The sequence below is a fragment of the Oncorhynchus clarkii genome, chromosome 12 (genome assembly GCF_045791955.1).
Source record: "Oncorhynchus clarkii lewisi isolate Uvic-CL-2024 chromosome 12, UVic_Ocla_1.0, whole genome shotgun sequence".
NCBI lineage: Eukaryota > Metazoa > Chordata > Actinopteri > Salmoniformes > Salmonidae > Oncorhynchus > Oncorhynchus clarkii.
Genome location: NC_092158.1, coordinates 16,422,411 through 16,439,116, shown reverse-complemented (window position 1 = coordinate 16,439,116; position 16,706 = coordinate 16,422,411). Strand labels below are relative to the sequence as shown.

At 41.4% G+C, this 16,706-nt stretch overlaps 1 protein-coding gene across 2 annotated transcripts; it reads right to left on the bottom strand.

Moving 5' to 3' along the window:
* Positions 1 to 564: 564 nt before the first annotated feature.
* On the bottom strand, positions 565 to 11,241 carry LOC139422766 (zinc finger protein 70-like). 2 transcript variants are annotated; one of them, XM_071174098.1, is made up of 3 exons: positions 10,998 to 11,241; positions 5,618 to 6,594; positions 565 to 3,776 (listed from the first exon to the last, which is right to left on the bottom strand). In XM_071174098.1, the coding sequence occupies exons 1-2, from the start codon at positions 11,158 to 11,160 to the stop codon at positions 5,621 to 5,623; spliced, it is 1,137 nt and encodes a 378-aa protein (XP_071030199.1). In that variant the 5' UTR covers positions 11,161 to 11,241; the 3' UTR covers positions 565 to 3,776; positions 5,618 to 5,620. The 2 variants fall into 2 exon arrangements, with proteins under 2 accessions (XP_071030199.1, XP_071030198.1); XM_071174097.1 differs by lacking the exon at positions 565 to 3,776 and having other exon boundaries at positions 4,680 to 6,594.
* Between the last annotated feature and the right edge of the window lie 5,465 nt (positions 11,242 to 16,706).

Below are 16,706 nucleotides of genomic sequence, written 5' to 3'. Positions count from 1 at the left end.
TGGGGTATCTGTACATTACTATTTATATTTCTTACTCCATACATTTTCCCGACACCCAAAAGTACTCGTTCGATAGACAGGAAAATGGTCCAATTCATACACTTATCAAGAGAACATCCCTGGTCATCCCTACTGCCTCTGATCTGACCGACTCACTAAACACAAATGCTTAATTTGTATATTATGTTGGAGATGCCCCTGGCTATCCGAAAATGGTGCCATATGTTTTGCTTAATAACGAATGTATTATTTATACTTTTACTTTTGATACTTAAGTACATTTTTAGCAATAACATTTAATGTTGATACTTAAGTATATTTAAAACCAAATACTTTAAGACTTTTACTCAAGTAGTATTTTACTGGGTGACTTGAGTCATTTTCTATTAAGGTATCTTTACTTTTACTCAAGTATGACAATTGAGTACTTTTTCCACCACTGCAAAAATATAAACGCAACATGTAAAGTATTGGTCCCATGTTTCATGAGCTGAAATAAAAGATCCCAGAATTTTTCCATACGCACAAAAAGCTTTATTTCCCTCTAATTTTTAGCATTTCTCCTTTTCCAAGATAATTCTGTCGTTCTGTCCCTGAGCATGGCAGTTAACCCACTATTCCCAGGGCGCCGAAGACATGGATGTCGATTAAGGCAGCCCCACAGTACCTCTCTGATTCAGTCAAATGCGGAAGACACATTTCAGTTGAATGCATTCAGTTATACTGACTAGGTATCTCTTTCAAATCAAATCTTATTGGTCACATACACTTGTTTAGCATATGTTATTGCTCCGACAGTGCAGTAATATCTAACAATTTCATAACATATACCCTATACACACAAATCTAAGTAAAGGAATGGAATTAAGAATATATAAATATATAAATATATGCTAAACAGATGAGCAATGTCAGAGGGGCATACAGTAGAATAGTATAGGATACAGTATATACATACGAGTTGAGTAATGCAAGATATGTAAACATTATTATTCTAAAAAATGTTTAACCTTTATTGAACTAGGCAAGTCAGTTAAGAACAAATTCTTATTTACAATGATGGCCTACCCCGACCAAACCATAACCCGGACGATGCTAGGCCAATTGTGCACCGCCCTCTGGGACTCCCAATCACAGCCGGTTGTGATACAGCCTGGAATCGAACCAGGGTCTGTAGTGACACCTCTAGCACTGAGATGCAGTGCCTTAGACAGCAGCGCCACTCGGGAGCCCCAGTGACTAGTGTTCCATTTATTAAAGTGGACAGTTTATCCACCAAACAGGTGTGGCATATCAAGAAGCTGATTAAATTAGCATGGACATTACACAGGTGCATCTTGTGCTGGGGACAATAAAAGGCCACTCTAAAATGTGCAGTTTTGTCACACAACACATTGCCACAGATGTCTCAAGTTGAGGGAGTGTGCAATTGACATGCTGACTACAGGAATATCCACCAGAGCTTTTGCCAGAGAATTGAATGTTAATTTCTTTACCATAAGCCGCTTCCAACATCGCTTCAGAGAATTTGTCAGTACGTCCAACTGGCCTCACAACCGCAGATCACGTGTAACCACTTCAGCCCAGGACCTCCACAGCCGACATCCGGGCTTCTTCCCCTGTGGGATTGTCTGAGGGGTGTGCTGAGAAGTATTTCTATCTTTAATAAAGCCCTTTTGTGGGAAAAACTAAGCCTGCCTGAGCCTGGCTTCCCAGTGGGTGGGCCTATGCCCTCCTATGGCTATGCCCTGCCCAGTCATGTGAAATCCATAAATGAGGGCCTAATGAATTTATTTCAATTGACTGATTTCCTTCTATGAAGTGTAATTCAGTAAAATCTTTGAAATTGTTGCATGTATATATTTTTGTTCAGTATAGATAGCTACAGTAGTTGCCTTGGTAACCAAAGAAACATACTTGCTTGTTTAGCCATTGAATTCTACCTTGCTGATATACAGGTCCTTGCGTTATAGCAAAATAATGCACACTAGAATGCCCTTCAAGCCAATCAGAAACGAGTATTCAATAATTCCATGGTATAAAATAGCAGTAAGGAGTTTGTGTTATATTGCCAATATGCCACAGCTAAGGGCTGTAATCCAGGCACTCCGCATTTCATTGTGCATAAGAACAGCCCTTAGCTGTGTTATATTGGCCATATGGCACACCTCCTCTGGCCTTATTGCTTAATTATTAAACTGGTTGTTTGGATCCTGGATGCTGATTGGACGAGCAGTGTTCCAAGCTGTGCTGTATTGGCCGTCACAGACACACCTATGCAATTGCTTGCTAACAGTTCCATCTGAAAATTATCACTGCGCCTCCATAAGAATACCATGTTCCTGTCTGAATCATATCTTGTATATTTCTCTCAACCCACACATTATTTCAACTTGCTTCTAGCCCAGCATTTAGTTTGGTACATCAGGGGTCCATTTATAAGCCTCACTGTCTGCCTGGCCAACTTCTGAATTTCAATCTCTGTGAACAGTGCCCAGACAAGACAATTTTTTGAGCCAATCTAAATCACCTTTCTAACATTATCATAGAAATATCCAAATAAATGCCAATAGAAAAAAAGATCAAACAAATGAAAATGCAGCTACTATACTGTCATTCCAGGTTCAATGTTTGACGTGACTGAGTTAGGGTGCGTCCGTAAATTCACTCTGGCTATCTACTCTGATTTCAGAGCACTCACATCTGAGTGTGCCAGATTGCAGAATAACTGATGAATTTATGAACTCTCAACACCCCTTGAATATGGGAGGTGTCGGTAAACATCAGCAAAAAAGCTTAATTAAATGGTTGCCAGGAGCACAGTTAGTCAGTCACCAATGCTCTGGATAACATAAAAACAGCCTGACCAGCTCTGCAAGGGCAAGTAAAATGGTCAGAGTGAGGTGTTCTCTCAATGCCAAAAGTGCACTCTTGCACTCCAGATTGAATTTATGAACACACCCCTAGTTGAATTTGGCTAGCTACCAGGAAGAACATTAACCAGCCTGCGTAGCAACCATTTTCTTTAGAATGGAAGACCAATGCTAAACAAATTATTTTGTATTCGATTTTTACTTAGTTTAAAGTTCATAGATCATTCACGCAAATTAAGGGAATGTACAGTGAGACTGGGAGTGTAAGTATGCCTCCAGGATAATATGGTAAAGTTGGCGTCGTGTATAGGTCGAGCTCGGCTATATGAACAAAAATCCATATGATAAATTGCCTGAATTGATAATAAATAGAACGATACATTTATAAATGTGCACCACTGTTTTTTAAAAAGTAGTATTATATTTTAAACTACTATTACCAGTCTGGTGGTTGCAGCCATCAATTGCCCCATTAACAGCCATATTAGCAAACATTTCATTTCAAACTTAACAGTATGTCCAACTGGCCTCACAACCGCAGATCACGTGTAACCACACCAGCCCAGGACCTCTACATCCAGCTTCTGTACCTGTGTCAGACCGGCCACTCGGACAGCTGATGAAACTGTGGGTTTGTGCAATCAAATAATGTATGCACAAACGGTCAGAAACAGTCTCAGGCAAGCTCATCTGCGTGCTCGTTGTCCTCACCAGGGTCTTGACCTGACTGCAGTTTGGCATGGTAACCGTCTCTCCTTCGATGGCCACTGGCATGCAGGTGTGCTCTTCACAGATTAATCCCGGTTTCAACTGTACCAGGCAGATGACAGACATGGCATCATGTGGGAGAGCAGTTTGTTGATGTCAACGGTGGTGCCCCATGGTGGTTATGGTATGGGAAGGCTACGGACAACGAACACAATTGCATTTTATCAATGGCAATTTGAATGCACAGATACCATGGCAAGATCCTGAGGCCCATTTTCGTGCCATTCATCCGCTGCCATCAACTTATGTTTCAGCATGATAATGCACGGACCCATGTCACAAGGATCTGTACACAATTCCTGGAAGCTGAAAATGTCCCAGTTCTTCCATGGCCTGCATACTCAGACACCCCTTGAGCATGTTTGAGATGCTCTGGATCGACGTGTATGACAGCATCTCCTAGTTCCCACCAATATCCAGCAACGCCATTGAAAAGGAGTGGGACAGTGCATCTCTCAGGAAAAGTGGGGATTTCAAAAACTGCCATGACTTGACATTTCAATTATTATTATTTATCAAAGATAGAATAAAAAATACATGGTAAAATTAATGATTTGTTTAAACTTTACAAGGTAGCTAACGTTACCTAGCATTTACGAACTTAACGTTACATACATGGCTACTGGTAGGTAACGTTCAAAAACAGCTCACAGTGAGTGAATAGCCTTCTTGTTGCATAACTGGAATTCCTTACTGTCATCTGCAGACAGTGACTAACGTCCGATAACCCAAATTACATCGAGTGGCACCTTTCGAGACCCCCATTTCTAATTATATGGTTGCTTTTGAAAAACGCCCACTCCTTTTGAAACCCCCACTTTCCCAGAGAGATGCACTGCACTGAGATGACATATAGGTAGGTGGCAGCAGAGACCCTGAAGGACGATGTCGCAGCTGGACACCTCTCGTGTCCCAGCTCATTGCTGCCCCTCAGAGTATCTCAAGTTAAATGCCGACCGGGGTACTGCAGGCTGCCATTAGCTACTAAGTTACCCTTAACTTCTTCTCTGTGGAATTTGAATTATTATTATTAATTAATTTTATTATTATTTTTAGTTTTTAAAATCGGTTCAATGACATACATCTGGTGTAATAGAAGCAATTATTAGTTCCATGAATGTCTTCTAATTTGTATTTATTTACATGAAAATTGCCATTTTCCCATTCCCTATAATCGGGGGATCCTGTATTCGGCAAACAATGCCAGCAGTACTGCAGTCGGCCTTGAACGTCGTGGCTTCAATGAGAGGGGGCAGTGTTCCCTGATTTGATCCAACTTTATTTTTCAGATCTCGTCTTTATTTCCCCCCTAGAGGGCAACCTCTAACAGTTAGTCAGCTCAGAAGTAGCTCCTAGCTAGACCTACCATAAAAATAAACACTGTACATCGATTCACATACTAGACAAGTTTAGCCTACTCTAACGAATGATAAATTGACATAATGAAAGAACTTGAGGTAAACTTGTGTACAGAGGTAAACTTGTGTACAGTAGAAAACCTTTCTCGGTCAGTTTCAATGAAATGGACTCTAGGGCGTGTAAAATAAAAACAGGGATAATATTGGTATAATGGACTTCCTGTCATACGAAGACTGACCTCTGTGTTCCTGGGTGAGAGAACTCAAGTATCCCATCTAGTGTTCAAACATGGTTTTACAACATTGATTTAAAAAAAGGCTGTAACCATTATCCCACTGAGCACTTCAGGAAACAAATCTAACCAAAATGAACATTATATTTCTCTCTTAACATAGTTAGTGTAACCTAGTGATACATGAGGCACAAGTATTTTCATAGCATGTTATTAAGCAACTCACGAATCAATGCAGACATGAAGTGCCTCAGTCTGCAAAACATCACACATGCTATAGTCCTCTAATGTCACAATAATATGTAGAATTAGTAGCATTGAAGAGAAGGAATGTGTCATTCTCTTTCCAAACACTGGCTACTTTGAGAATAGAAGACTGTCTAACCTCTCATGGGCTCTTTCCACTCAAAGGCATTTTTCTTCTACCTCCCTCAGTGTGAGTTCTGAGGTGTCCCTTGATATGGCTGGACTGACTGAATCCTTTCCCGCAGACAGGACAGGAGTAGGGCTTCTCCCCCGTGTGGACCCTCAGGTGGGTCTTCAGATGGACTGACTGGTTGAAGCGTTTACCACACACGTGGCAGCGGTATGGTCTCTCTCCCGTGTGAATGCGTTGGTGCTCCTTTAACCTCCCTGAGTAGCTGAAACTCTTGCCACACACACCACAGTGGAAGGGCTTATCCTTAGAGTGAGAACACAGGTGGACCTTAAGGCAACTGGTAGAGGTGAATGACTTCCAACAGACTGTGCAGAGGATTTGCCTGTGACTAGTGTCACCACTGTGTGGTTCTGTGTGGGATAGCATGTGTGCCTCCAGTTGGGATAGCTCACAGAACACAGCACCACACTGAGTACATGAGTGTGTCTGTGTGTCCTCTGGTCTCCTTTCTGGATCTCTCGAAACATCAGGAACACTTTCAGTGTTCTCACTCTGTGTTCTAGAACAGTCTGGATTTACTGCAGAGAGGGGCTGAGACTGAGGGGAGTCACTGGTTGGTTCTGATAGTGATACTCCATAGCCCTCTCCACCAGGTTCTGTTTTGATCTGTCCAGTTGTGTTGGTCAGTAGAGAGTACTTCTCTCTGTTCTCCACAGTTTGGGGAAGATGTGTGGGCTGAGGTGGCTCCTGATCACAGTCACTTTTCACACAGGGAGGAATGATTATGGAGTCTTCTTTGGTATCAGCCTCCGGCCCTTGAATCTGCTCTTCCTCCTGATGGGTCCTGAGTTCACCCTGTTCCTCTTTAATCTGTGTGGGCTCTGGGTCCCTCTGCCCCAGACTTGGGCTCCACTCCTGCTCACAGTGCTGTTGCTCAGGGGGAGTTTGCTGCTCTGAGACCCAAGAGACAATGGGCTGAGGAGCTGGTGTAAAGAAGACAATAAATGACATCAATGAAAGCAATGACAGCTATTGACAAGACCAACATTGTGTTAGCTAGCTTGTTCTGTTAAATGTAATCGCTATGTCTTTGGCTGAATTGAATATCACCCTTTCCCCACTCCTCTATTTGCACAGTCACCTGTGCCACTTTCATATGCACACATCTCCCAAAGCAGAGGGAGTGGAAATTATGGATGGTGTAGGGGCTAATTAGATATAGTGGGGCAGAAAAGTATTTAGTCAGCCACCAATTTCTCCCACTTAAAAAGATGAGAGGCCTGTAATTTTCATCATAGGTACACTTCAACTATGACAGACAAAATGAGATTTTTTTTTCCTCCAGAAAATTGTAGGATTTTTAATGAATTTATTTGGAAATTATGGTGGAAAATAAGTATTTGGTCACCTACAAACAAGCAATATTTCTGGCTCTCACAGACCTGTAACTTCTTTTTTAAGAGGCTCCTCTGTCCTTCACTCTTTACCTGTATTCATGGCACCTGTTTGAACTTGTTATCAGTATAAAAGACACCTGTCCACAACCTCAAACAGTCACACTCCAAACTCCACTATGGCCAAGACCAAAGAGCTGTCAAAGAACACCAGAAACAAAATTGTAGACCTGCACCAGGCCGGGGAGACTGAATCTGCTATAGGTAAGCAGCTTGGTTTGAAGAAATCAACTGTGGGAGCAATTATTAGGAAATGGAAGACATACAAGACCACTGATAATCTCCCTCGATCTGGGGCTCCACGCAAGATCTCACCACGTGGGGTCAAAATGATCACAAGAACGGTGAGCAAAAATCCCAGAACCACAAGGGGGGGACCTAGGGAATGACCTGCAGAGAGCTGGGACCAAAGTAACAAAGCCTACCATCAGTAACGCACTTCGCCGCCAGGGACTCAAATCCTGCAGTGCCAGACGTGTCCCCCTGCTTAAGCCAGTACATGTCCAGGCCCGTCTGAAGTTTGCTAGAGAGCATTTGGATGATCCAGAAGAAGCTTGGGAGAATGTCATATGGTCAGATGAAACCAAAATATAACTTTTTGGTAAAAACTCAACTTGTTGTGTTTGGAGGACAAAGAATGCTGAGTTGCATCCAAAGAACACCATACCTACTGTGAAGCATGGGGGTGGAAACATCATGCTTTGGGGCTGTTTTTCTGCAAAGGGACCAGGACGACTGATCCGTGTAAAGGAAATAATTAATGGGGCCATGTATCGTGAGATTGAGTGAAAACCTCATTCCATCAGCAAGGGCATTGAAGATGAAACGTGGCTGGGTCTTTCAGCATGACAATGATCCCAAACACACCGCCCGGGCAACGAAGGAGTCGGGCAACGAAGGAGTTCGTAAGAAGCATTTCAAGGTCCAGGAGTGGCCTAGCCAGTCTCCAGATCTCAACCCCATATAAAATCTTTGGAATGAGTTGAAAGTCTGTGTTGCCCAGCAACAGCCCCAAAACATCACTGCTCTAGAGGAGATCTACATGGAGGAATGGGCCAAAATACCAGCAACAGTGTGTGAAAACCTTGTGAACACTTACAGAAAACATTTGACCTCTGTCATTGCCAACAAAGGGTATATAACAAAGTATTGAGATAAACTTTTGTTATTGACCAACTACTTCTTTTCCACCATAATTTGCAAATAAATTCATTAAAAATCCTACAATGTGATTTTCTGGATTTTTTTTTCTCATTTTGTCTGTCATAGTTGAAGTGTACCTATGATGAAAATTACAGGACTCTCATCTTTTAAAGTGGGAGAACTTGCACAATTGGTGGCTGACAAAATACTTTTTTGCCCCACTGTACTTCGATAACCACTTCAACCGAGCCAAGGAAGCTAACTTTCACCATAAAAATGCACCGTTATAATAAAGCATTCGATGTGTCATCACATTTCAAATCAAACTGTCACATGCGCCAAATACAACAAGTATAGACCTTACTGTGAAATGCTTACTTGCAAGCCATTAATCAACAGTGCAGTTCAAGAAGAGTTGAGAATATTTACCAAATAAACAAAAGTAAAAAATAATAAAAAGTAACACAATAACACAGCCATATACTCAGGTTAGCTGAGGTCATTTGTCCATGTAGGTAGGGGTGAAGTGACTATGCATAGATAATAAACAGTGAGTAGCAGCAGTGTACAAAACAAATGGTGGTCAATGTAAATAATCCGGTGGCCATTTGATTAATTGTTCAGCAGTCTTATGGCTTGGGGGTAGAAGCTGTTAAGGAGCCTTTTGGTCATAGACTTGGCGCTCTGACACCGCTTGCCATGCGGTAGCAGAGACAACAGTCTTCCTCTGACACCACCTATTATATAGGTCCTGGATGGCAGGAAGCTTGACCCCGGTGATGTACTGGGCTGTACGCACTACCCTCTGTAGTGCCTTATGGTCAGATGCCGAGCAGTTGCCATACCAGGCGGTGATGCAACCGGTCAGGATGCTCTCGATGATGCAGCTGTATAACTGAGGATCTGGGGACCCATGCCAAATCTTTTCAGTCTCCTGAGAGGGAAAATGTTTTGTAGTTCCCTCTTCACAACTGTCTTGGTGTGTTTGGACCATGATAGTTCATTGGGGATGTGGACACCAAGAAACTAGAAACACTCAACCCACTACAGCCCTGTCGATGTTAATGGGGGCCTGTTCAGCCCGCTTTTTCCTGTAGTCCACGATCAGCTCCTTTGTCTTGCTCACATTAAGGGAGAGGTTGTTGTTCTGGCATCACTCTGCCAGTTCTCTGACCTCCTTCCAATAGGCTGTCTCATCGTTGTCGGTGATCAGGCCTACCACTGTTGTGTCATCAGCAAACTTAATGAGGGTGTTGGAGTCGTGTTTGGCCTCGCAGTCATGGGTGAACAGCGAGTACAGGAGGGGACTAAGTACACACCCCCGAGGAGCCCCAGTATTGAGGATCAGCGTTGCATACGTGTTGTTGCCTAACCTTACCACCTGGGGGAGGCCCATCAGGAAGTCCAGGATCCAGTTGCAGAGGGAGGTGTTTAGTCCCAGGGTCCTTAGCTTAGTGATGAGCTTCTTGGGCACTATGGTGTTGAACGCTGAGCTGTAGTCAATGGACAGCATTCTCACATAGGTGTTCCTTTTGTCCAGGTGGGAAAGAGCAGTGTGGAGTGCGATTGAGATTGCATCATCTGTGGATCTGTTGGGGCGGTATGCAAATTGGAGTGGGTCTACGGTATCCGGGAGGTTGCTGTTGTTCTGAGCCATGACCAGCTTTTCAGCCTTCATGGCTACCGACGTTAGTGCTACGGGGCGGTAATCATTTAGGCAGGTTACCTTCGCTTCCTTGGGCACAGGCTGTCAGATTGATGTAAAATAGCCTACTATTCCTGTGATGAGTAGATTGGATAGTCATAACTAAGTCTAATAATTTAACTCAATCAAACACTGTTCGCAAAAAAAAAAATGTTCATTGAGTGCGTAGAGCAGGCCTAGCGTGTGTGTACTAGCTAGCTAATGTACGGCATGTAGTGACGTAATGCTAATTGGCTTTGTACTGTTTCAAGTACACTCAATGGCAGTTGTCGTGGCATGTAGTGCAAGTTCACACAAAATAATGGAGAGGCGTACCTAATTATAAGACATAGGTGGCAACCTGTGATAAATAGCTATCTAGCATTACACAAACACCTGTGTGTAAGCATAACAGGGGATGTAGTGTGGTTAGTCAACTGGAAGCACACAGGTTATGCATCTGTGCAAAACTGAGACTGTTTCTTTAATTGAAATATTATGTATTGCTGATATGAAAGATAAGGGGAATATCAGCATGTGTTTAGAAAACTGGTTTGAAAGCGATGATTGGAGTTTCTAAAAAATAAAACACAGCTTCGGAATTGTAGTTCACGTGGAGCCAACGGTGGTGGAATGTAACACCTGGAAACCCTAGATAATGGAGAAGGGTTTCTGAGAGTTATGGGACTCCCTTTTAAAATAAAAGTAAAATATTGTAAAACGACTGTGTGGGGGTTATTCATTTGAATGCTCGTATTTATTATTTAAAAGTGGAACATGTATTGCACTTAAGTCACCAGTGTGTCCCCAACTTTATGGGTTTATTGATCCCCTCGCTACCGAGGGCCCTCTGATCGCGTTGGTGGGGTGGTTTGGGATTGACGACTCTCCGCGAGTAGATACAATCGGTTATTTCCGGTTCAAGTATTTAACCTAACGGCCGTTTCCCCTAAAAAACAAACCTCCGCCCAGGCGTCTCTTTACGCCTGCTACATTAGGTATTCGCCGTGTCTCTGCCCTACAGAGTCAAATACTGTAGAATACAATACGTGTCTAGATAATACGTGTAAATTAGAAGAGTACAGTAGTCTTGATGGCTACATACCCGGTGTGATCAAGTGTCGTTTCAGGTATTGATTCTCTCTCTTTGTCCGGGTTATTTCTTCCTGGTACTCGGATATCGTGTTTCCGACCACTCCAAGTATATCCTCGGCAGCTTGCATCAAACGCTCAGTTAGAAATACATTCAGATATTGTAATTTAGTCATTGTTTGCAGATTAACGGGACAAAATATCTTCCTGAAATACACGTAGCTAGCTAGGGCTTGTTGTCAAATTTACCGCTGTGAAGCAGGCAAGAATAAATAAGTACTTCCGGTTCATGGATTTTTGGAATCCTTCGGAATAAGAGTCCCGTCCTGTTTACTTTGTAAAGGAATAATTAGGTCGAAAAATTATGGAAAATGTACACTTATTCAAAGAATCATGCATATTGTGATTTATTTGTTCACTTTAATCCAATCGTTTTTCATATTGTACATACACAGAAAAGGGGGGTCCATTCTATTCAGGAGCACTTCTAGTTTCCAAATCCACAGAGTTTACACCCAGAGGAGCTTTTACTGTGACACAACGTACAGATAATTTTGTATAGTGCAATAGCTATACATGTTCAATTTGAAATCCAATATTTTTTTAAAGTTGATGGACCACTCTGTAAGGGCTGCCAAATGAGCTTCAACACTCCTATGGATGTGAACTCGAAGTGCTCCTGAGAAGAATGGACCCCACTTTAACTCCGACAGAATGTACATCAAATGGTGTAAATACTTGTATGTTCAACGTGAAAAACATACTAAACATTGTGCAATACGCATGGGCTAATTAAGTATGGGATGATTATTCATATTGTTATTATTAATATTATCATTAATGTTTTGTTATTTGTATTACTGTTACCTATCTAGTAATCATTACTTTTAATGCTGTTAACAATATCAATGATATAATATTTGAGCTATAAAGGCGATTCATTTTATTCATTTTTTCATCTTGTTAAACAAAATTTTAAGTCTGCTTACATTTCCTCATAAAATTTTACCAATTTTGAAGGTTTGTATTATTTTTCACACTATTCATTGTAGGACTTATATTTTGAAGGAAAATCCCTTAGGATTTATTCTTTCTAGGTCTTGCTCAGTTGTGTAAAAAAAACTTTAAAGTTCCACTTAAGTCGTTTTTTGGGGTACTTGTACTTTACTTTTTTAAATGTTGCCTACTTTTACTTCACTACATTCCTAAATTAAATAATGTACTTTTTATTCCATACATTTTCTCTGACACACAAAAAAACTTGATAAATGGTCCAATTCACACACTTATCAAGAGAACATCCCTGGTCATCCCTAATGCCTCTGAACTGTCAGACTCACTAAACACAAATGCTTTGTTTGTAAATTATGTTTGAGTGTTGGAGTGTGTCCCTGACTATCTGTCAATAAAAAATAAACAAGAAAATTGTGCTGTCTGGTTTGCTTAATATAAGGAATTTTAAATGGTTTACACTTGTACTTTTGAAACTTAAGTATGTTGAAGAAATTCCATTCACTTTTGATACTTAAGTATATTAAAAACCAAATACTTTCAGTAGTATTTTACTGGTTGACTTTTACTTGAGTCATTTTCCAAGTGCACACTTGGAACGCTGTAAGCACGGAAGTGATGTCGGCACTCTAGTCGCATATGGCCGTGTTTACCATTTAAATGTAGGAACGTATTGTATTAATTCTAAAGGATTGTTCGTCTCTGACATTGCTTCTACATATGCATTGCTTGCTGTTTGGGGTTTTATGCTGGGTTTCTGTATAGCACTTTGTGACATCTGCTGATGTAAAAAGGGCTTTATAAATACATTTAATTGATTGATGGAGAAGACACTATAGTGGCTGAGCGCCACTACACAACACTGATCAATACATGAATTGCACTAGAACGTTGACAAACGGTGCCCACAAACTGTTAGTGCCTACAGAAAGCTGTCCCAATAGCAGTCCCAACAGCTGAGTCCCAATAGCAGTCCCAACATCTTACCACTGCTCCACCTGGTTATCAGTGGAGCCTTGTCTGGCAGCGAAACAGTTAATTCAGCCTCATTTACTGCCTTTAAAAAAACATAACTGATATGGCTGATTTGCTTAAACAAATGTGGTTTCTACTGACAATTGAGATGTACAAACTATGGCATAAGGGAACGACAAGTGGATAAGAGGAAATTTGTCATTTCGATTAAAACATTAATGAGCTAGGATGGACATAGTCAATATAACTATTTGTTCAGCACTTTTAAAATGTACAGAGACAGAATTCAGAACATAGGTCGTTCTTACAGTGTTCTTACTGTACACCAAGTCAGAACCGTAGGATAAATAAAGGGGGCATATAAGCAGACAATGAAAGCTCTTACAATATTCAGTGATTACATTTCTCTAAAACAGGTTATAGGCTACATGTGCACCACCAAGTCAGAACAGTATATTAAATTAAGAGGGCAAAATTTACCAAATTATTAGGGCGAGGCACATGGGTTACTAACAGCTTACTACACAACATATACTTAGTATTACTTTCTTAGCTACAGTATAAATATCTCCCTAGCATATTGCAATATTTATGCAGCAACATACAATACATCTTTGGACTCAACTTGTTGTGCTGTGCTCACTTGAACAGAAAGGTGGTGTGGCGGTCCTTCATGGGCAAATTTTGTCATAAAAAGTTGGCATCAAAGTCTGGCATTCTCTGGATTTGTGGTGTTTTCAAGACAACTGGCAACTCGGAAAAAAACAAGGTTGAATCATGATGATGTCAGTGATCTTCAGGTTGCAGCTCTAAAAAGAGGCCCAAGTTCCCGACTTACAATTCCTAGTTGGATGACCGTTCAAAACTTATTTTCCCAGTCGGAGCTAGTTTTTTCCCTGAGTTCCCAGCTGTCTTGAACTCACTGGTCAGATTTCCCAGTTCCGAGTTAACAGTTGTTTTGAGTGCGGCAGAAATCATGCTGGATGGACAGCATGGCCAACGTTGAATGTTTTAATTTTAAGCTTGGAAAAGAGACCCTTAAACTTAGAATCGGGGCCACACACCCACTCAACTGAATAGGAGGCTAGTGATTGCTTTGCAATACTTGCAGTTAGCCACGGATTCCTTCCAAACCTGAGTATGTGTGTGTTCATATCCACTTCATAATGTTCAGATATTTTTACAGTTTAGTACCTTCTTTTTTTCGTAACCTGAAGTCCCTGTAGAATTTAGTACAGCCATGGTGTTATGGAGCTGTCTCGGGAATAGCTGTCCATCTATAGTTTGTCCACAATGAGAAAGGCATGCTTACCCTTCTCCGTCTGTTGCCTTTGTACCGGATACGGTCTCTTACGACGTTTGTTTATCTCCCTTGGAAATTGAGACCAAATTTTGTCCCTTTAAGCTCCCTTCCCCTACTTTTGATCAGCTCCTTTCGTTGATATTGTTCAAATTTTGCAATGATCGGTCGGGGACCCTTGGTCTTGTCGCTCCGAGCTCCAAGTCTGACTACTTGGTGGAAAGCCACCTTGTTTACAGTCTCTATAGGAAGTTTCAAGGCCGATTGCATGAATTTTCTGATTGCGCCCTCTGAGTTTTTGGAATGCGTCCTCAGGAATCCCAGAAAAAAAATGATTTTCACACATGCTATGACTTTGTATGTCTAGTAGTGACTCCTTCATCACACTGTTTTCCCTGAGTAGACAATCCATGTTGGAATCGTGGATTTTTACCTTGGCTGTGAGTGCCTTGTTCTCTCCTTGGAGAGTGAGAATTTCACTCTGGCTAAACTCCAAACTCCCTCTCAGCCCTGCTATACATATGCAAAAATTGTGTGTAGATTGAGGAAAACAACTATTTAATCAATTTTAGAATGAAGCTGTAAGTAACGTAACAAAATGTGGAAAAAGTCAAGGGGTCTGAATACTTTCTGAATTTCACTGTATGTAATCAAAACAAGCACAAATGCTTCAATTCATGAAGGTCATGTTAACTGACTGATATTATCTCATAGAACAAAAGATTTAAGATCGAAGCTTGTGTTACCCTGACCTTATTTTCGGTGTTTATCCCAAAACTCGATTCTTTCCCCATTCATTTCCCCTATCCTGTTGGAAGGTGAACCTTCACCCCAGTCTGAGGTTCTGAGCGCTCAGGAACAGGTTTTCATCAAGGATCTCTCTGTACTTTGCTCTGTTCATCTTTCCCTCAATCTTGACTAGTCTCCTAGTCCGTGCCACTGAAAAACATCCCCACGGCATGATTCTTCCACCATCATGCTTCACAGTTGGGATGGTACCAGGTTTCCACCAGACGTGACACTTGGCATTCAGGCCAAAGAGTTCAATCTTGGTTTCATCAGACCAGAGGATCTTGTTTCTCATGCTCTGAGAGTCCTTTTAGGTGCCTTCTGGCAAACTCCAAGCGGTCTGTCATGCGCCTTTTAGTGAGGAGTGGTTTCCGTCTGCCCACTCTACCATAAATGCCTGATTGGTGGAGTGTGGCAGAGATGGTTGCCCTTCTGGAAGGTTCTCCCATCTCCACAGAGGAACCCTGGAGCTCTGTCAGAGTGACCATCGGGTTCTTGGTCACCTTCCTGACCAAGGCCCTTCTCCCCTGATTGCTCAGTTTAGCCAGGTGGCCAACTCTAGGAAGAGTCTTGGTGGTTCCAAACTTCTTCCATTTTAGAATGATGGAAGCCACATTGTCCTTGGGGACCTTCAATGCTGCAGACATTTTTTGATACCCTTCTCCAGATATGTGCCTCGACACAATCCTGTCTCAGAGCTCTAGGGACAATTCCCTCGACCTCATGGCTTGGTTTTTGCTGACATGCACTGTCAACTGTGGGACCTTATATAGACAGGTGTGTGCCTTTCCAAATCATGTCCAATCAACTGAATTTACCACAGGTGGACTCCAAGCAAGTTGTAGAAACATCTCAAGGATGATCAATGGAAACAGGATGCACCTGAGCTGAATTTCGAGTCTCATAGCAAAGGGTCTGAATACTTATGTACATTTTTACATTTTTAATACATTTGCAAACATTTCTAAAAACCTTTTTTTGTTTTGTCATTATGGGGTGTTGTGTGTAGATTGATATTTTTTTTAATCCATTTTAGAATAAGGCTGTAACATAACAAAATGTGGAAAAAGGAAAGGGGTCTGAATACTTTCTGAATGCACTGTATTAGCAATTTCTGAGACTCACTCAGCTAATTCCTTTGATAAAGCAGTAGCAATACAAGCAATACAAATACATATTCAGAGACATATCCCTCTAATGCTTAGGGAAGATCTCATGTAAAGTGATATTGAAGTGTTGTGGCTTCAGGTTCACCTATCTCAACTAAAGCTTGTTCTTTTAGGGTGTTGCAATAGGCCACCAAGTGCTAACAGTCAGTATCTAGATAATGTGTGTGAAATGCTTGATAGTGTATGTAATATAAACAGAGGTCTACTTTTTTGGGGACCTGAATATTGACTGTTTCCATCAAGCTGTTTGCTCAAGAGGAAGCTTCTCACTGTAACCAGTGCCTGTAATCTGGTTCAGGTTATTAAATCAACCTACCAGGGTGTTTACACTACAGGAACCAAACTCTGCAAAAAAAGAAATGTCCCTTTTTCAGGACCCTGTCTTTCAAAGATAATTCGTAAAAATCCAAATAACTTCACAGATCTTCATTGTAAAGGGTTTAAACACTGTTTCCCTGTGGAATGGTTGTTAAGACAG

Excerpts from the sequence above, each read along its gene's own strand:
- LOC139422766 (XM_071174098.1), bottom strand. The coding sequence starts at position 11,160 with ATGACTAAATTACAATATCTGAATGTATTTCTAACTGAGCGTTTGATG. Across the intron at positions 6,595-10,997 it reads ACGACACTTGATCACACCGG|CTCCTCAGCCCATTGTCTCT; the intron begins GTATGTAGCCAT and ends TCTTTACACCAG.